Source organism: Dermacentor albipictus, chromosome 1 (assembly GCF_038994185.2).
Source record: "Dermacentor albipictus isolate Rhodes 1998 colony chromosome 1, USDA_Dalb.pri_finalv2, whole genome shotgun sequence".
NCBI lineage: Eukaryota > Metazoa > Arthropoda > Arachnida > Ixodida > Ixodidae > Dermacentor > Dermacentor albipictus.
The window spans coordinates 264,960,682-264,982,466 of NC_091821.1; the positions used below are offsets into that span (position 1 = coordinate 264,960,682).

The 21,785-nt window shown below is 40.7% G+C and overlaps 1 protein-coding gene across 4 annotated transcripts in view; it reads right to left on the reverse strand.

Moving 5' to 3' along the window:
• Nucleotides 1-1,595: 1,595 nt before the first annotated feature.
• The window catches only part of LOC135915403 (armadillo-like helical domain-containing protein 3), a 68,205-nt gene continuing 48,015 nt past the window's right edge, over nucleotides 1,596-21,785 (reverse strand). For all 4 annotated transcript variants that reach the window (XM_065448471.1, XM_065448463.1, XM_065448458.1 and 1 more), the window contains 5 exons: nucleotides 19,099-19,308; nucleotides 17,536-17,611; nucleotides 10,777-10,855; nucleotides 6,246-6,362; nucleotides 1,596-1,709 (listed from right to left, as the gene is read on the reverse strand). In XM_065448471.1, coding sequence (XP_065304543.1) covers nucleotides 1,617-1,709; nucleotides 6,246-6,362; nucleotides 10,777-10,855; nucleotides 17,536-17,611; nucleotides 19,099-19,308 — 575 coding nt within the window. In that variant the 3' untranslated portion in view covers nucleotides 1,596-1,616. The remainder of the gene's footprint in view (nucleotides 1,710-6,245; nucleotides 6,363-10,776; nucleotides 10,856-17,535; nucleotides 17,612-19,098; nucleotides 19,309-21,785) is intronic.

Genomic DNA, 21,785 nt, shown 5'->3' on the forward strand with positions numbered 1-21,785 from the left:
TATGTAGGGGCAGTGAAATGAACCAGCTGCCTTTCCATTTGTGCATTATTTTACTATTACAATACAAAGCGAAAAACTAATAAATGAGGCAAGTTGGCAGCTGTCTCTGAAAGGTGCCCACCAGCCTCAAAGGGAATAGAGAGGACACAGAAAGAAAAAGAGTAAACAAAAGATATTGAGAGGAAAGGGAGGAACATGCCAGCTAGGGCCACCAGAGAATCATTGAATGGGTACGAATGGAGACAACACAACAGCAAAGAAGACTGCAAGGACAACAACATGAAACTACTGCGCTTGTCCAGTCTTCTTTGCTCTCACATTGTCTTGTATGAAGTGACTAGCCCAGCAATGTGCATTGTTTATGCTTATAATGCATTTCATCACAGTTCGTGATGTGCTTGAAATGTTCTTGAATGATCTGGTGTCAATTTTATTATGCGCTAAAAATAAGCCCACGTTGGACCAAGCACATGGGTAACAATTAGACTAAATAATGCTACATTTCTTGCTTCGCTGCTTACTAAGTACGGAACAATGATTGCCTTATTGCTTAAAACGATGTTCAATATTCAGAACACTGATCAAGCAGCTTACATATAAGTGAAATTTGGAGGCAAGAATATTGCCACAGATAAAAAAATTAGAGAAAGGTAAATAAGAAAGATACACAACTAATTTGCTTAATTAAGCAACTGTGGCATCCATACTAAGATTGCATTCAAGAAATTAAAGTTTAAATTACCACTAGGGTGTACAATTTTGCAATGTTTGGGATGTTTTCGTTCAAATATACGTTTGTAAAAAGGAATGAAAAGCAACACTGAAGATTCCTCCTTTTAAGTATTTATGTAGTAAATGTCAATGTTAAAATATTATGAAGTTCACTGAAAGTGGCTACCTGTGGCTTCGGGCATCTCTTTCCCACTATTCTTTTGAAGTTGGGCAATACTTTTGGCAGCAAAAACCATCAGTTATCACATCGAATATCCACAACACATGTAATTTTCATCAAAATTTTAGATGTCATGTGGACATGGTTGTTTCACTTTAACCTATAGCAACCTGAAGTGTCTTTGTGCATTATTTTATAATTGTTCAATAATGAAATACAGCACAGTCCTCATGACAAAACTTTTTCTGCCAGCATGCCACTATAACTTGCTCCACTTGTTTCATTAGTCCTATGGCAACATACAAAGGTTCATGAAGTATGCCCATTCACTTCATTATACTCATGAAGAACACAACAAAAGAGCTTGCCTGCAGCTTGATGGCCAGAAACAAGTATGCTATGACGTCCTCTCACTCCCATTTTTCTGCATACAGATGAAAGTTTGGGTGCATGACTTACTGCACTATAGGTGCAAAAAGCAGTAAATGACCAGTTATATATATGTCATCGTATGCTCAATTAAGCACACATCTTACACCACCGGTTGAAGCTTAGACTGTTGCCACATGCATAGATGGTGTCACTAAGTTTTTGGTTTGGTCCAATTGCCACTATTCGGCTCCCATATTCTTCTAAATTCAATCAAGGCTCTTCCCCACCTGAGTAGAAATGCAAACGTGGTCTGGACGCTGGAGATAAATCCTAAATAATTGAAAAATTTATTCTAGGCTATGGTAGAGAACTCCTTCAAGACGCTGTCCTGGCCCAAACCAGACAGTGTAAGTTTCTGCCTGAAGTCCGAGACCACATTTCGAATCTGTGAGAGAAAAAAAAAAAAAAGGGTGTAATGACTCAGGTTAACTATTTCATAATTTGTTCATAATTTTATTTTTGTTCACAGTGAAATACAGTAACGCTTATCACAGAACCACACAGCTATGGTTGGTTATATGGGTCTATAGGGACACTAATAAGGAACACATTCATACCTTGATATAACAAAGTTCTACTTGCAGTACGAAACTTAATTAGATCACTAATTTCATTAGGTCGAGGCTTATATGCTGGAGCAATAAAGATTACCTGACATGTTCCTAGAAGAGTACTGGTAGACAGCATCTTGTCAATAAGCACCCAGGAAGAGAATCCCACAAGAAGGTCAATAATTATGGCACCAAAAGCACTGGCATGTGCAGAGGATATTGTATGGAGAGCAAAGCTTCTACACAGACAATGCCTACTGCTAGCAGTTGCTATCGCATTGTGCCATGCGTACACATGTATCACTTCATCACAGCCCACCAACACTAGGAACTTATTTTGTTTGTTTACAATGGTGTAGTCAGTCGTGACGCTAAGAACAATGTAACATTGTCCATCCAGCCAACCTATGAAGTTTGCAATTAGTAAAAGTCTTACAGACACGACACGCAAGAGAGCAAAATAGCACACAGTTCTTTAAAAGTTTGCCCTAAGCACACACTTTATGTAGGATGTATACACACATCATTAACAATGATTTAGTACCTTTACACACAGCACACAAGCGGCTGCAAACTTTAAACAGCACAAACTGACAAGTAACACACTGCTTTTTAGATAACAGTGACATTTTCACCAACTTAGCTGCTGTCGATTTTATCTGCTCCAGGAACTTACTCCAAGTGGGTACCCTTCTGGTGTCCTATCACAATCAGACTCTTCACGGTATGGTCAGAGAACAAGTGAAACTTTATGACAAACAGAATACATCTTTTGTAAAGCATGATGAAACATTAATATAATCGTAGAAAGAGCCTGAATCAGTAGACTTTATGGAATTTTCAGGAGAGTTGGCAGATTATGCATTATATTCATTTACAATATTGACATGGCGCAATGATACTACAATAATACACATTTCCTTCATTGTCACTAAGGTGCTCTTATGCTCATTTCCAGTAGGCATTTTTCTGTCCCAACTGGCTATTGGCACAGTTGAGAGCATGTGTACTTGATATATTACAATGAAAAAAATTTCATTTGATTTCAATATGCTGTGAGGTCATGAGCATGAATGGAGCACATCCAGTGCTGTTTTCATACTCGCACGACTGACAGCATGGCAGTTCCCTCTTTCACTCAACAGTCGGTGTTTCTCACCGCTTGCCAGCAACATGCATACTCTAAGGGATAAACACTAATGATAAACTCATTGTTGAGCAATATTTTTTTCCTGTTCCTTGTCACAAATGCTGCAGGCACATGCACGCAATGGTGTGGACTTCATTAACCCTTTTACTGCTGGGTTTTTTCCCTGACTACTTCTCAACGCTGGCAAATTTTTAAATTTTTTTTGCACGTTAATTCAGTGGACATTTTCATGCTACGCAGAAGCCAGTTCCTTGTCATCGCTTTCGTATGAGTCACAAAACAGTTAATAAATTTCGTTCATGCTGCTGGCGAAATTTTGCCTGTATAACATGCTTAGCCATTGGACGTCTAAGCTTTGCAGATAAAGCCAGCCCCTCAGGCACGCGGGGCGCAGGTTTGCGAACAGCGAGGGTGCACCTTTATGCACACCAAGAGTAGAAAGGGGCCACTGTCTGTGCTTCCAAAATGCGTAACTCTCAGTATAAATAAAGACTTTTGTATTTTGATGACTGGTTTGGTAGAGCTCTCATGATAGGAATACTACAGCACATGCCAGATCGCACGAGAAAAATAACCCCGCGCCTTCTACAATGCGGCGCGTCATCTGCTTTTTAGCTTCATTGAAAGGGAAAAAATAGAGCAGCTTTGAATTGCTTTTGCGCTGGTTTACATGTTACTGGCATATTTACAACTAGTTTTCCAAGCTTAAAATGAATCAGTTGCTATTTAACAAGTACTTACAAAAATGCATTTATCGAAACCATTACAAACCTGGGGTGAGAAGACGATCGAGGCAGGAAAGGTACAAAAAAATGCTTCATTCATTGTTTTAAATAAATACCCTTGGTTTATGTAGCATAAGATTTGTATGAACTTTTTTTTTCCCAAACTTATTTTCAAGAATGTGATAGGTGTTCCTTTTCCGTTCCTTCTCACATTTTTTTTTTCACAGCAACACAGTACATGAACACGCCTGCCGCTAACAGTAGCAACCAGACTTTGGTAAACTTTCCTCGGATGTTTGTTTGCAGCAGTGCGTCGCCGCGGGATCCTGTTTTCAGACGACGCAAAGTGCAGCATCAGCGATGCTCGCTGCAATCTTTTGTCACTGGATCACGGCTCAGAATAAACACATGCGGCCCGAATAGTGCATCGTAAGCTCGGAATAATATTTCCGGAATGGTAGACCGCCATTATCAGTTTGGGAATTCACTCTGACAAGGGGCAGACGCACACGACTGACACGACTTGGCCCAGTTCCAAGCGTGGGCGGCTATCTTCTCATCGGCGGAGTTACCAGCCGTCCGGCTCGTGACATCAGTCTAGAGTGCGCACCCATTGGTGGAGGCTCGTGTGCATCTGCCTTGGAGGAGTAAACGCCCCTGCATGCGACCTCCAATCATGGCGGCACCTATATCTCGGAGGCCACGACACCAGCCTATACGGCGGGCCCTCAGAGCTGGCACTTTACATGGTTGCGACACTGTTCATTTTAGAATGCTGCCACACCTGGTTTCTTGTACTTGTGGAATAAAGATACAGGTATTGGTCGTGCCAGCAAGCATGGCTTTATGCATATATAAGCACTGTTGTATAAGAAGCACCAATGAAAATTTTGAAAAAAAAAAATAATATCTCTTATACACCGGACAATACAGTAGTACCGTATTTACTCTAATCTATCGCGTGCTTTTTTCCAATAAAATGGGTCCAAAAATTGCGTGCGTGTTAGAATCGAGTACGACCCTAAATCTGCATTACCATATCGCCATCGGCATTTCAAAATGACCACCTCGTACGCGCTTCAAGCCTAGCTGCCGTAGCTTTCTCCATGTGCCGTAGCATGATAGTATGTGTGCTTAGGCAATGCTTCCTTTGGCTTAGGTTAGTGTACCATCTGTCTGCCCATTTTCTGCATTTGCTCAATCAGCATGGAAGTGCCGACTGCAAAAACATGCCGAGTTCACCACGATGCCACAATTAAAAGGAAAGCGATCATGTGTGCGGAGACAGACGGAAATCGGGCTGCGTCACAGGCGTTCCAAGTTCCCGAAACTTGCGTGCAGGACTGGCGCAAACAAGAGAGGTGTTCTAGACCGACAGCTGCTACGTATGGCGCGGCCGCGTGGCACCTATCTTGAAAGTGCTCTGCGACGGAGACAAGAGTCTAGGCATCTAGGTGCACCACGCTGTGTTCTCGTTGCTTAGTTCACGTTGACGCGAGAGGCCGCACAAAGGTCAATTCCCTCACTCCTGCTGCCACACTTCCTCACTCCAATGTTTAAAGCGTTTCCGTGGTCAGTGAGTGAGACGTGTTCATGTTTGCTTGTGCGTGCATGAAACCTTGCTTGATAATTTAGTAAGCGAATGTTTAGAAGTTTGTGCAGCCAACAAAACTAGTATCCTTACTTTTCGTATAACTGTACTAATTTGCTATCGTAATCGATGCTTCGCCTTTCGGGCGAAACTGCGACTTCTTTTATTTATCAAAACTTTAGTACATTGGGACTAAATTTTTTGTTTTTTTCCAAGTGAGAGAAAGTTGTATTTCTGTATGAAAGAATGAGGGCGCGGTACTGTAAAGGACTTTTCTTTCTTTAGGTCAGGGCAAACGGGTGCACATTACAATCGAGGGCATTTATTTTCCTTCTTTTTGGTCACGAAAAACGGGTGCACGTTACAATCGAGGGTGCGTTAGGATGGAGTAAATATGGTATGTCTTCCTTAGTTATATAGATGTGCAACTGCCGTCTCATGTTACAGTACAAGCACCGAGATGCCTATTAAGTATACTGGCAGCCCTTCAGAGCTATTTTCGACTTAGCTGTCGCGATTAGAGCCCTTGAGGGCAATAAAAGGTATGTCTTTTTTTTTTTCGGATGTTTTCACGGTCCCTAGGGAGTGCAAAAGTCAGACACTGGCTGATTAGTAATTACACAATTCAAGCAAATCAGTGCAGGCGAGGCCTGCTTAAATCTGCGCCATCCCCAAATAACCTTACAATTAACAATGAACAGCTGGTTAAAAAGAGCTCAGTAACAAGTTAAGCAATCCTATTTGCCCTGCGTCTTAACCTGTTTAATCTAGCGTAACCGAAATCGAGCCATATTATTAATGCATATGATGATATTATGAAGACTTCACATCCTTGCACAATCTGCATGATGACAGAAACAAGTGCACCCACACAAACATACAGAGGCAAAAAAACTCAACTCACCATCAGGGTGAAAAATGGAGACTCTTTTGGTTTTTCCGAGTACTTTTCGTACTGGTCAAGATTGTCATGAAGCTTTAGTGTCAACGTGTCATAGTTGCTTCTCACAACGTCCAAAACCTGCAAGGTAGTAAAACATGCGTTATCTAGCATCATCTGATCACAGAGAAAAATGTGAATTTATAAAGTACTCTTCACTGGCTCTTTATGAATAACGCTCAGATTTTTTTTTTGCTCATTTTTGCTTGTAACCCTAACAAGGGCTTGGCTTCATACAAGTCTCACTGCATTAAAGGGACACCGTAACAAAGTTAAGATTGACTGGTAAGTTACACACCAGGAATACCAAATAGGTATGATGTACTAGAATACCACACCATACCTATTTCTTCCACTGCTTGCGGTACAATACCACCAGCAGAGGAAGTGCAAGCTAAACAAGGAGTATAGAATCAAAATACAGGTGGAAACACCATGTTGAAACTCCCACACCAGCTCCAGTGTGATCATGAATTTGGGTAGCACCCTTCTTCAGGTTAGTTGAGCATACCTTAGTAAAGAAGGATTATATTGCTTTTGAAAGCAAACAAATATGCAGCCTAGCAGCTGTTCATAGCTTTTCCTGCATGAAAACAGGCAGAATGCTCAAAAATGCAGCAAAATTCGTGAGGTCACGCCAATGTCATTGGTGCCATGGCACAAAATTCAATCCGGGAAAGTTTGGTCTTCACTTTCCCAGCTAATATTCAACCTATCTGTCCCGAACAATAGAGCTTTTCACAATACATTGCCAGTCTTGACTGATTTAATGCTTCTCTTTAATGTGACCTTTAAAAGGACTGTTAATAAATGAAGCACTCAAGGTACTATCCTACTGAAGACATAACCAAAGCTTGAAAAATTACCACAGTGCACGTAGCTGCGTGCATTAATTCTCGAAAATATTTGATATACTGATAGAAACATTGATCACCTTGAGATAACCATAGGCAGAATGGTTTGTTTTTATCTAATGTAGTGTAGGCATTCTTGCAGGCGACAAAACATGCCTCAACAGCAATATGAGGAAGGGAAGTATTAGGCCTAAATGAATGAAAGCAAATTGGTCTCGAGACAGCAAAAGGTCAGCAGTAATGCTGTATCGTCTCAGTAAGATGCAACAAGGTGAACGGCTTTTTTTTTTCACCATTGTTATTCATTTATTTATTTTGGTGTACATGATCAAGACCAAGTAGCAAGGGCAAATATGGTTCAAAGTATAAGCACTGCACGCTGCCACCATGTTGCCTCATTAACTACACACGCCACATAAAAACAGCAATGCTACATCCAAATTAGTATAGTGTGCTTATGCTATCTGTCAGACTCCCTTTCTGCAAGCATGCGAGAGTGAGCCAAGAAGGACAGTGGCTTGATGCACGCCCAATGTTGGAGGTCACGTGATATATGCTTAAGTGGGGGCGCACATCTCCTCATTTAGTTCGGCCAAGTGTCACCCACACCCTATCATGGCAGAAATGTCCATCCAGCAGGTGCAAATGGTAGGTGTCCCGAGGTGGCTGGTGGCTGCATGTGCACATTCTTTGCACATGCTTCCCTGCTGGAGGTCACGTAATGTCAAGTTTCGGAGCCGCGTTTAACAGAGAGGCAGTACAAGCACTAATTCCCCTTTGTGCTCTATCTCACAGTGAGTGTTTGCAGTCATAGAGTAAGATCTGGTCTTGCTTGCTTGTGCATGAGTGACACCATGCTTGATAATTAATTAATAAGCGAATGCTTGCTGCAGTTTGTACGGCCGATAAAACCATGAACCTTACTTTGTGTAGCTGTGTAATACTTTGCTATCGCTATCAACGCTTTGCCTTCCGGGTGAAACTGCAACTTATATAGCACATACATGGGCTCTGTATATGCTATACTAAAGCTGCCTACCTAATACACACCCAACTCCAACCATATCAAAAAGCACCATCTCCACACTTGCTGATTTAGAATTTTACAACACAGGTAGCAGTCGCCCAATGGCTATTCGAGTAGCTAAATAGGTGGTGGTCAGTTGTGATCACTGCCTCAGCTCAATCTTTCTTGCAGTAATAACTCTTATTTGGCTACACTGGAACAAAGCACCACTCTGGAACTGAAATCTCATTTCTCAGGATCACTCAACTGCTGTGATTGCAGTGGCTGTCATATTTTAGAACCGTCATAAGAAGGGCACCCCTAACGCACACTCTTTGTTCATTCTTTTAATGGCCTTTGGAGATTCAGTGCTACTAGGTGCTGCAAGAGCACACAGCCCTAGTGGCATCATGGTGAATAGATACAAAAGGAATAATGCATCGCCAGGGTCGAGACCTGTTGGACAGGGCTTCAGGACTGCTATTTCACCACAAGCTGATGCTATCATAACTACCTACTGCTACATGACATACCAAATTTGCTCAGTATTGTGGCAGCATGATAATGCCAATTCCAGCAATTTTGACATCCGAAGACTGTTCCAATTGATGAACTTTATTAAAGGGACCATAAAACGCTTTTGACGATTTTCTATAAATGTACTGAGTCGTTAGAGTAGGTCCTTCTGATCATTAATTGACACATCTAAGTGCCCCGCGTAAAGCGTGTAATTTATTGTAAGGTTTTAAAACTGCACATCGCTGCCGATCGCAGCACACTGCTCGGCGGAATTTTAAGCCGCCCCTACCCATATGACCGAAATAGCCCACATGACGTCAGTGGGGCGAGCTATCCAATTGGCTGACAAGGGCGCGTGATCAATAATTTTTCCAACTTTATGGGAAACAAATGATCTTCGTAATAGCTGGAATGTTAGTTAATTTGTTTTTATGAAAAGAAAGTAACATAAAGAGAATGCACAAGAACAATTTTTCAGTACACTTTTAAGCACTTCCGGCACACAGCAAGTGTCGTCTGCTTGTGTTACAACGTACTCTATTTTGACGAGAGCTCCACCGTCAGAGTCGGTCTCAGTCTTGTCGCGAGCACTATGATTCGATTTTGTTGCCTTGTGGACTGCAAATGTAGCGACTGGCAATATGTCAAGCTGCGACATTGTGTCCCTCTGCAAGGCAGCGTACGAGCGAACTGGCTGCTGCACATCGGACTGCCGCCATCCGATCGGCGCAAGGATTTGCGAGTTTGTGACCGTTACTTTACACCGGAAGATTACTAACGCATTAGCGTTTTGCGAGTCCGGTATTTTTAGGGCAAACGCAAGCGCAAGGGGACAGAGTCTGGCCGCTTGACTGTGCCGTAACAGGATGAGCCATGAGATGAGCAGAAGGGCAAATGTGAATGGTCTGCATGGTGAAGCCACCTGGTGGCACAGAGCTCAACCATACACAGTAGCAGCAATGAAGTGTATTCTTCTTTGCTGCTGGTGTGTATTTTTCACAGGAGTGTAATCATCAACACGTTGTTTTTATAAATGTTTAAAATGTTTTACACTTGGTTAGAGCAATATTAGTGCTTTGTTTGGATGGTTAAGCGCTGTGCCAAAAAGTGTATGGACCGTGCAGACCGATCAGGCCGCTCACGTATGTCTACCCTAAAGTTCCTTCATCAGCTTGAGTTTATGCCTCCAGTCATTTGCCAAAATGACCAGCTTGCCTGTGGTTACCGGAATACAAGACACGCTCGGCGCTACGACAGAATGCTCGCAACGCACGCTGCTTCGATAGCTCTCGCTTGGGGTTGATGGCCAAGCGGCAAGCGGAGAGGTCTCGCGCGGGTGGGGGCGGGCTCCAAAACAAACGGAAGTGGACGATGTGACGTCGCATCGTGACGCAGAACCAGCGAAGGCAGAGCTTAGCCCCGCTCGCTCGGCGAACGAGTTGAGGAGGAAAAGCATGGCTAGGGAGGAGGGTAACTTCTAATCGCTTGTAGCTCCATTAATAAGTAACGCTTCACTTAAATTTTGGTGCGAATGTTCTACTTAAACTGTACCCTACGCGTCTACAAAATTTGTCCGAACCGTTTCAGGGGCCCTTTAATAAATAAATTAAGATATCAGTGTTTACAGACCTTCATGCTTGCAGAGTACCATCACTAAACACAACAGAAATACAGGGTATTTGGTACAGATTCTATAACTTATAAAATCAACTTGGAAAATTATCATCAGCAGAGTTTTAACACAGTGGAAGCATAGTGCAGGAATATGCCAGACCATATGGATGTGGACAGCACTGCTAGTGTCAACGTCTTGTGATGCTATGTTTAAAGAAAATGCTCGGAACTTTTAGTTCCATGATTGACTACATTCCATTTATCTGCTACTGTACATGTGTTGGCAGTTGCTCTATCATCATAATAGTATTCTTTAATGTTTTTCTGCTCCCCGTTGACATGAGTTGTGAAACACAAGCATACTTCTAGAATATACCTGTAATGCTTCGAGGAATAATGTACAAAGTCACATTACACTGCTGCTAATCCTTGAGCTCCTTGGTTGTAGTGGTGTGCTTACAAAGCATAGAATGCAGCAACAGTATGCAATTTTTTACCACACCTGTTTTTCCGTCAGTGCTGACATGTGGTTGGCTGCAGACCAAGAATCAATTTTTGGTGTGAAGTGGTTCACAATTGCCCTGCACAAATACACGCAAGAGAATGGCGATGCATGGTGATGCATTGTCAACACAGTGAAAACGTAAAAAGGAACACGTTCCCGAGTTCATTCAGAATCCAAAGTCAGGAATCCAAGTTCACTGTCAAACAGTTCTTTTTTATAATGTTGCTCGAAAGAGGAAGAAAAGAAAGGAAAAAAAGAAAAGATACAAGCTACTAGATAAGAATACCTCAGAACCAAGATATAGCAAAGCTGTAGTGCTTTCACACAGGAACATCACTAAACCACAAATTTTGTGAAATCAAGGCTTCCACATTTATCACTGTAAATACTACTAGTACTCCCCACTCTCAATACTCTCTTTTTAGCAAATATACTGGAATCCTGAATATGCATTCCATATTTTTGCCATGACCCAAAGTCCACATTAGTGCACCATGTAAAACATCATCACCAATAATGCAAAGTGTGCTACGAGTCTTCATTAAAAAAAAAGATTATATACAATGCACGTAAATTTTGGTATAGCATTGCAACCTTTGAGACTTCTTCTGTAGCAGTGGAATCCAGGAGGCCATGGTGAAAGGAATAACTGTTCAACAGGACAAATTATTCATGATTCAAATGCTAGGTCTCCTAAAGCTGAATTATTTGACTAGCAACTGTTCAATTAAAATTTAAAGCTGGACCTTTAACATCATTACTATAGACACAAATGCCTCCTTTTTTTTCTTCCTGGAAACTGCATTTTGCTAGCTTAGATTACTGTTTTTTTCTGGGTGGCAGCATACAGGGACCATAACAAAAAAAAAAAACTTAGGTTGTCAGTCCAAACTTCATTCGTCTACTATTAGAGTTAAACTTCGAAATAATGAAACCAGTGAAATCAGTAATTTGCTTTGTTATATTGAAATATGTTGAAATTCTACCTTTTATGTATTTATTTATTTATTTATTTATAAATACCTTACAGAGCCCTCATGGGACACTGTGCAGTACAGTAAATACATACATAAAGATCAAAATACATTAACACTTTAACAAACTAAAACATCGATTAGTGCAGAAAGATTCAAACGAACCCAAAAACTTAATAAGATACACTATAAAAGCAAGGAACTAACAATAGCATTCAAAATTAAAGAACAAGAATGAAAATTCAACAATGAAATAAAACTAATTTTAACTCAACGGGAACAGTACTACGGATTTGCAAAAGATAAAAAATAATTACAGGGTTTTATGTGCCAAAACCACGATCTGATTATGAGGCACTGTCTATGGGGGGCTATTCAAATTCTGACCACCTGGGTTTCTTTAACGTGCACCTAAATCTATGCACATAGGTGCTTTCGCACTTCGCTCTCACCGAAATGCGGTCGCCATGGTTTTGACAAAAGGTCGTTTTCACATTAAAAATAAAGAAAAAAAGATAGATTTATCGGCAACAGCACTATAGGCAAGGACAATGGTGAAAGTGGCAAATGCAAAAATCAGATTTTGGAGCACAAATATTTTTTAAGATTATCGCAAAACTTTTCGTGATCTCGCTCTGATACAAGGTTATCCGGAAGGTCATTCCACAAACAGATAGCTGGTGGAAGAGCCAATAAGTTAAAAGCATCAGTATCACCGTACACGTGCGCCAAGCTCAATTAAGTTGTTACGCAGTCTTCGTGAAGTTTGATGAGTGAGATTAAGGTGTACAGAGGATGTCATACTGGTGTGATGAATTTGTGGAATATTGATAAAACAGCAATGTCACAACAAGTAATTAATGGCTGAAGTGAAATGCCTTGTTTAATTTCTATGGTGGATGAGTATCTAAAGTTATGCACAATGAACCAACTGGGTTTGTTCTGAATGGCTTCTAACATGTTGATAAGATATTGTTGATATTGACACATGTACTTATCTTTATCGGGCGACCACGTTTCGCCGCCTAACAAATGTTATCGCCCAGCGCAGGACGCGCCTGCATGTAAAAGAAGTTCCGTCCACTGTCCTTCACCGCGACTTGTGTAATCTGATTGCATGTATGCGCGACGCGAATAGTGTAGAACTTAGTGGAAGACACGCGGGTCCCAGTGGTTTATCTGGAACATTCAATGACAGAACTATAAAAGCCGACGCGCTTGACCCGCTGATCAGATTTTCGACGATCGCCGACCGTGTTCGCCGCTATCGTTGTGCTATAAGTGTAGCCTGTCTTGTGGGCACAGGTTCGCCCAATAAAAGTTAAGTACACGTGTCAATATGGTGACCAAATTAAGGAGGTGCATTCGGTTGAGGATGAATTAAAGCGAGATAAGCCAGTTTAAATACACTGGAGGGAGAATCGTGTAGGTTACGGCATAGATAACCTAATGACCTTGATGCGTTAGCACAGACCGAATCAATATGTGAAGACTGAGAAAGATTTGGGGTTAGGTTTGTGCCTAGGTACTTTTACTGCGTAGTATGTTCCACAATGTTGTTACCAATTTTATAGAGGCCACTAGAGTTGTGAAGTTTATGGCTAAAGGTGACTAGTTTGCACTTGGAAACGTTTTAAAGTCATTAGCCAGGTCTTAGGCCACTCACCAATAAATTGTTCAAGGTCCTCTTGAAGGGCAAGATTGTCACTATTGTTGTAGATTGGATGGTAAATAATACTATCATCAGCAAATATGCGCATACAAGATGATATGTTGCCAGGCAAGTCATTAATGTAGATGAGAAAAAGTAAGGGACCTAGAACACTGCCTTGTGATACCCCAGAGGTAAAATAACAAATTGGTGAAGAATGATTGTTTAGTACAGTAAATTGCTGTTGTTTTGTTAAAGATTACGAAGGCCATTTAGCGTAAGTGAATCTAGTTTTAGTAATGATAGTTTTAATATCAAGCAGCAGTGAGCTATCCAATCGAAGGCCTTAGCAAAGTGAAGGAATGTGCAATCTCACTGTACATCACTGTTCATGTTAAAATGCAGGTCGGTAATAAACTCGAAGAATCGAGTCTCGCAAGAAAAACCCTTTCAGAACCTATGCTGTCAGAAAAAAAAAAACTGTTAGACTCTAGATGAGCGTAACTATGAGAAGCTACAATATGCTCAAGCATTTTGCAACAAATGCATGTCAAGAAAATGGGGCGATAGTTTCCAGGTGAGTTCTTATTTCCATTCTTATGGACTGGCACCACCCTTGCTATCTTCCAGTCAGAACGTAACTTTCCAGTAATTAATGATTGCCAAAAGATCTGGAATAAAATTATGTTTGAGAGTGATGTAGTATCCTTTAAAATTTTCGACTTGATATTGTCAATACTAGAAGAACAAGACATTTTAAGGTTTTCTATAATTTTGGAAATACTTTGGACTGTAACATCAATGTGTTACATGTAAGAGTAACCTTGCTCGAGAATTTCGGGAAGATGGTCATCTTCACTAGTGAAGACAGACGAAAAGAATGAGTTGAAAGCATATGGAGAATCAGTGTCGGGGACAGAAGTGTTATTTTCATGAAGCAAGGAAATGCACTTACTGTCGCTATCAGGACTTATTACTTTCCAAGCTTCTTTGGATTAGTCTTAAAGGGACACTAAAGTGAAAACTGATTTCTTCTGCATCAGTAAATTACCGTTCCACAACACCAAAAACACCACTCTTACAACGATAAGATGCTTGGTAAGCCAGGAAAAGCGCAAGAACGAAATACGGGTGGCGACGCGTACTTAAGTTCCCGCACCTGGGGGCTGTGACGTCTTGGATTTCGATGGCATATTCTAGGGCCTACTAATTATATATAGCGGTACATATTGACTACATTGTGTTCTATAGGAAGCAACTATTAAACATGGCAAGTTTCGGGAACCTTTATTCAGCCAACGCGGCCCAAATGCGAAAACATACTTTGGAATTCCTGACGTCCCGCTGACGTACCGGCACTGGGGTTTCGGCACAAAATTCAAATACTGATACTTAGACCTTCATTTTCTCATCTAATAATCAAACTATATTTTTTTAAATGAGTGCCTGCAGGATTCTTAAACAATTCTTCATTAGTCTAAACTGATTTATTGTTTCGCTTTAGTGTCCCTTTAAGGAGTGATGGGAAGGGAAGTCTTGAGAAAAATACTTTTCCTTGGCAGCAGCAATTTCGTAACAGCATGTCTTACGGCATTCCTCATACTTATCCCGAGCAGACAACGAACGAGAATTTTTCGCTGTCTTATAAAGCCACATCTATCTTTTTCTGAGTCAGTGCAGAGCCTTGTTAACCCACCGATTAGTTTTATCATTAGTTACAGTTATCAAAGAGACGTGCTTTTCTAGCAATCTTGACATCTTATTTTTGAAAAGAACCCAGTTTTTTTTCTACTGAGCAACTGTAAAAAGAAGGTAATAACAAGCTATCAAAAATGGAAGTAAATTCCGTGTTAATGGTGTTGTAGTTGGCCTTATTATAATCTCATTTTCTTTGAGTGAGTTCCTGCAAACGGTGGCTGTATAGCAACCGTTACTTGTAATTTGTGGTCACTAAACCCATTCAAATAATCTACGTGGCCAATTGTTTCAGGTACAGTTGTTATAAGGTCTTAAGGTCATAAGGTATCTTAAGGTCATAAGGTGAGTAATAACTTGGGAAAAATTAAAGTCTAATGTTAAGTTGCAAATAAGTGCAGTCACCGATGGATGATTCTTACACGAAAGGGGCCGCAAGATCTTTCGAATTATCGGGCACTGATAAAAATCAAATTTGAATGAGAAAAAAAAAATCATTTTGTTGAGTTTGAGAGTCAGCGACGAAAGATATGGTTCTATGCCGTGTCAACGATATCTTCACATCAGTGATATGAAGCGAAGCCAGCCACACTTTTGCATCCGCTCTGTGCCAGCGGCTGATAGTGTCACCCACAGTGGGACAATGCTATTATCAAAAGTGCCAGCAGTGGTGAGAAAATGCTTCATCTGCCTCTCGCTTCAACACATCTCTGAAACTCTAGATTACATGACCTCCAACACTAAACGTGCAGGAAGACAGCACACAATGCCATGCCACTTCAGCTCGCCCAGTCATAAGTGACAGATTACCGCTAAAACAGAATGCATGGGCTGCGTACATGCTCAGCCACGCTCACAGCCATGTGCAGCCACGCATAGGATACGCGTGCCAACTTGTGAATAGTGAAATACTTTGTAACATCGAGAATTTTGTTATATTAAAGTGAGTTATATCGAGGTTTAACTGTATATCCTATCTCGGTACTACTATATCTTTCTGACAAAAGAATTCAATTTTCAGGAAATACAAGAACCTAAGTTGAAATAATTTCAAGACATACCTATCAGCTCTCAATAATAGTGGCTGAAACTAGGACACAAGAGAACATTCACAACTTAAGCTTCGAAATGAAAATTTACTTGAATTCCGATCTGCAACATTACATTCTTAGCTACTAATCCCTTACCAGCTAACATACGCAATGAAAGATGCCACATTATAACCCCAACACAAGCTTCATGCAGATAGGCAAAGCTGGAGCAGCTTTGTCCAAACTGATGCCCACCTGTGTCTTGGTTAGGTTATGCATCTTTATCAAATTCAAAGAGAGCTTGATTACGCGAGAAGGGCAGCACTAGACAATGAAGGACACCAAAGGTTTCAAAAGCCAGCCCATTGCATGGCCAGAAGTTCATAAAAAAGTTTGTCACAAAAGTACAACTTTCAAAGCAATCTGCAGACTGAGTGTTCAGAAAGAAAAGAAAGTTGTTCATTGTAAGACAGAGGTTTCTGTCAATGTGCATTCCATTAGCACTTACACATTACTCTAAAGGAGCATGGGTATAGGCACTGGGCAGCCAATGTGTGATGCCATCATCACATTGACGAGCAGCACTGCTAACGGCAGCAGTAAGAGCACTGGCATGTGACGCAGACGATGGGGTGGAGGGCACACATGGCACTTCCAGTGATTCCATTCTGCGGTTCTTGAAGCATGACGAAATAGAAAACGAATTTTCGTGCATTTGCCCTGGAGAAATGTCACCATTTGTACAGGGCAGGTCACATTCATGACATCAAGTGGTATATAATGCAGAAAATTAGTGCAAATTGCAATGCAAACGCACCCTGCAAACAAAATTCACTGCATCAAACTCAGACCTGCAAGTGCAACAGTTATGCTGCAGACATTTTGTTGTGCATATTAACATTGCTATGTATTTAATCATGCAGATTGGCGAAGCAGCAGAAATATCACGGACAATGTCTCCGTGTCTTTTTTTTTTCTTCACTGTTCACCAACTGCACATGTGTTCGGCATGTTCCTGTTCTCTGTCCATTTTTTTTTCCCCCAATACTTCGATGATTCTAATGACTTCCAAACTAACCAACCTTCAATCTTGGTCTATTTCACAGTTTGGCCTGACATGAACCAGCGGCGGTGGCCGCCGGTGCACGTGTAAGGCCGGTGGTGACGGCGAGTATGAACATGCCACTGCGTTGGCATTCCCTGTCAATGCAGAGCCTATTCAATGCATATTCAATGCCTACATCTATGCCTATTGGGAATGCATTAATGATGAAGAGAACAATGGGGAAAAAAAAGGGGGGGGGGTGATACATAAAAAAAAAAAGTGGTTGTCATGGGAACTTACAGGTAACACACTAAAAACATTTAAGGCACTGTATAACTGAGTAGGGAACATCACACTCACCTGACATTTACCAAATGATTCGAAAGTTTGGCTGCAGAGTCCTTCCACTGGCTGTCTCCAGTTGTGTAACGTAGTGCTGAAAATGTTTGCAGATACGTGTTCAAGCAGAAACAATGACAGAACTCATCTAGCACCGCAGAACAGAACTGTGTCAAAGGGTTAAGGGCTCTCAAACAACATTTTGCATGTCTTTATAGATACTCTGAACAAAAGATGTACACATCAGGATTTCATGGCAGATTAAAAGGTCATAAGTCTGTATTTAGATGTTTGTAAAGCAGTAAGAAAAAAGTAAGAATTTTAAATGCACTATCGCAATAAATATTGCTGTAGTTTGCAGCAGCCTATGGAATGTTTTTTTCTTGCTTTTGTTTTATGATGAACCTGCATAAAATGAATTCATGATTCAAAATGGAAAAAAGTGTTATGCAGAAGTTGAAATAGTTAAACCTCGATATAATGAACTTCAATATAATAAATTTCTCAGTATAAATAAGTAAGTAACTTTGACAACTTCTTGTACATGGAACATAATGTATTTTGAACCTCAATATAATGAAGTGTGTTTATACACGATTTAATATAACAATTCTCTGCCACCACAAAGGAATACTGAGACAATAAGTGGAAACTTCCATGGACACAGATGGTCAAATGAATGAAGTGCATTACTAAATGCACTTTTTGTTGGGCTAGTTGGTAGCTGTTCATTATAAAATATGAAGACACCAAATAAACAGACACACATGCATCTGCTTGCAAGCACACCTCACAAGTCGCACGGCGCAGGGCAACCACCGATGTCAGTAGCGTCATGTTCGGTATAAAGTCCCAGTGTGATAAAATCACACTTGGACTTTATTGGACATTGTCAATATTTATACAGCTTAATTAATAATCAAGCACAGTACAAGAATAAGGTGCTGCAAATGTGAAGTTTTCAATGCACTATATGTATCCTCCAAGTAATGATCCTTAAAATTAGAGGTGCATGAATAGAAATTTCTGAAACCAAATCAAATTCGAATAGAGTAGTGGTAGAATCAAATTGAACCAAATATTAAACACCTTTGAACAGTTTTCAAATAATGAACAGCCACATTTTCAATATAAGACTATGTTCACATTCTAGTATATTTACTTCTTTCTGTCATTACATTGCGCATTACAAAGCATCGTTTATTAAAAGTTCAAATGGAGCATCATTAACACATAGGTGGTTTATTCACAGACTCAGGACTGACTGGCAAATGTAAATGATCGTGGTTTAGCAAGAAAAGTCTGGCTGCCTGAGTGGCAAAGCATGCTCCACTGCATAACTTCTCATGTCTAATGTCACTATGGGCATTCAGATGCAATTTATCAAACACTGGCTTCAATTCTATGTTTTATTGTGCTCAGTTGACATTTTGAAATATTCCAGAACTACATGAAAACTGTGTTTACAAATAGTAGCTACTCAGTCTGAAAACAGAATCAAACAAGACAATAAGACCATAACAGTCGAATTGTCATGTGAAAGTTTTGAATGTTCGCACACCCCTACCTGAAATAATTACGTACCCATTGAGTACATGCTGTCAAAGACCTGGTGCATACGGATGACCTCATAGTAGAGTTCATCATAGCTCCCAGGTGAAGGCAGGAAGGTGTCTCCATATGTAATGAAAAGGTTGAAGATGTTCACCACTTGACTAGCCAACTGGAAGATGTCATGTTTCTTGACAAAGTCTGACTCTCGGCTCAGCAGGAACTTGAGTAGGCTGATCAGTGCTGCAAATATAAACAATCACATATGCACCACCAGGGAAGATAGTACTACACACTTCAAAACCCATTGTCACAAAACCTACAGAAACATAAAAAAATCCAGGTCACTGACATAAGGAAAAGAAATAAATACACTCTGAGGTTTTATATGCTAAAACCCCATTATGATTATGAGGCATGCCATAGAGGGGGACTCCGGATTAATTTTGATCACCTGGGATTCTTAACTTGCACGCAATGCATGGTACATGGGCATTTTTGCATTTTTGCAGTTGTTAGTGTTGCCTAGCTTAAAGAGAGCAATCCTGAGACACATATTCCCATGCATTTCACATGTCATTAATAAAGGACCCTGCTGAAGAGATCACCGATGTCAGCAGGTTTTTTTTCAAGCTCAAAAAAGCAGGCAAAGCAATTTGAAGGAAGTGGAACATACAGCAAAATAGTATTCATTCTCTAGGCAACTGTCGTGGTTGCTTAGTGGCTATGGCGTTGGGCTGCTAAGCATGAAGTCGCGAGATCGAATCCCAGCCATGGCGGCCACATTTCCCAAACGCCAATGTACTTAGATTTAAGTGAACGTTAAAGAACCCCAGGTGGTCCAAATTATTCTGGAACCCCCAATATGATGTGCCTCATAATCAAATTGTGGTTTTGGCACGGTATGATTATTAGGCATAACCCATAATTTAATTATTATTTTTTTATTTATTCATTTTCTCAGCGGAGGCTGTCCACGCCGCTAGAAATAATGGTAAGTTCGCTACCTCCTTCTCTTTATAAAATATAATAAACTTTGTACTGTGTACATATTTAAATATGCTGTTTTGTGCATGGTGTCACAGTGAATTTTTTTTTTTTATGTTGAAGTGAGGTAGCTGCCGCTGGTGCTTCTAATGTGCTTGTCCTAATGGCGGCCTATCGTTCCCAACGCTGTTCATAGACGCGCATCCGGTCTTTTCTTTCTTCTTCTTTCTTTCTTTTTAACTTTTAGCAACCCATCACAAGATTAGCTATGGATTTACACAGTGGGCGCAAAGGCGTCATGGCTGGTTGCATGTATTTGCGCGGACGTCGGATGAGGAGGAGGGGGAGATTCACACTAACTTACTGGGATCCTGCAGATTCCGAAATATATAACAGGTGGCAAAACTTTCTATGCAATAACCAAAGAATTGCCACAAAACAGAGGCCCACTATTACACTGAAAACCTCATTGGTATTCACTACAAAGGAATGTTACTAACTTATTAGTTTCAGAAGGAAAAACAGCACTTGATTCTATTCAACAGCAATTGACAAAAAAATCTTTTCTAGACCTTCGTATATGGGGGCAACTCGGAAAGTATTTGCCCCTATTTTTCTTTTTAGCCAAATTACGGCTGTAAATGCGAAGTCAACATATCCATTCTCAGCAGTGGACCGTTCTTGAACTGGCCCAGCCATGTCTGCTGGTAGCTCTGCGGCACGGCACTGCTGCCAGTTGTTAATGGCAGTTGTGCTTCACACATCTATGGTGTACGAGCAGCAAAGTGTGGCAATCAGATCTGCCGACAAGCTGTGGTCATTTCACCGGGAGTGTCTGGACCACCCACTGTACAGTCGAGACCTCGCCCCTAGAGGTTTCCATGTTTTCAGTCTGCTGAAGAAGTGCCTGGCAAGACAGCGATTCACGTGCAATGATGAAGACAAGACAGCAGTCCGAAGGTGGCTCCCCACAGTGAGCCGGACGAATTCTACCACAGGGGCACATCAAATTTAGTGCTGCGATTGGACAAATGTCTGAACTGGTGTGGGGAATGTGCGGGAAAATAGTGTAAGGTACGTAGAACAGTATATGTATATTTGTACTGTATGTACCTTATTTTGGCTAATAAGAAATAGGTGCAAAGACTTTCTGATTCGCCCTCATACATACTAGAACTGAGCTGTAATCAGTGCTAGCATACTAATTTTGTGTTCCCTTTAATAAGAGTAGACCTTACTGTATATTTTGATTTTGATGTACCTATGTTATAGATAGCTTGTTACATTTGTTATGCGATGCTAGCAGACTGCCAAGCATGTGCAGCAAAATATGCTTTTTTGCCCAAAATTTGTAAGCTTTGAATTTTGTGAAAGCTTTTTTTGATATTCGATATTCAATTCTACATTTGGTTTTTCTTTTTCTTGATTCGATTCAATAATCAATTCAAAATGTATTATTCGGTATTCGCACAGCCATAGTATTTACTGAAAAATCCATCAATTATATTTGTGTGTGTACGTTGATGACTAAAGGGGTGGCGAGACTTGCCAAACAGTGCTATGACACTACTTTCCTCTTGCCCCCCTCAGTTTTTGTACAAAGTGGAAATGAATTGAAATTGAATTTAAGCTAGTAAACTTACTTTTCATATGTCCAAAATATTTCATTATGCCCAAATATATAGTAGTACTGAAACAATAGAGCCTGCATGGGGAAAAGGGTACGCTAGTCT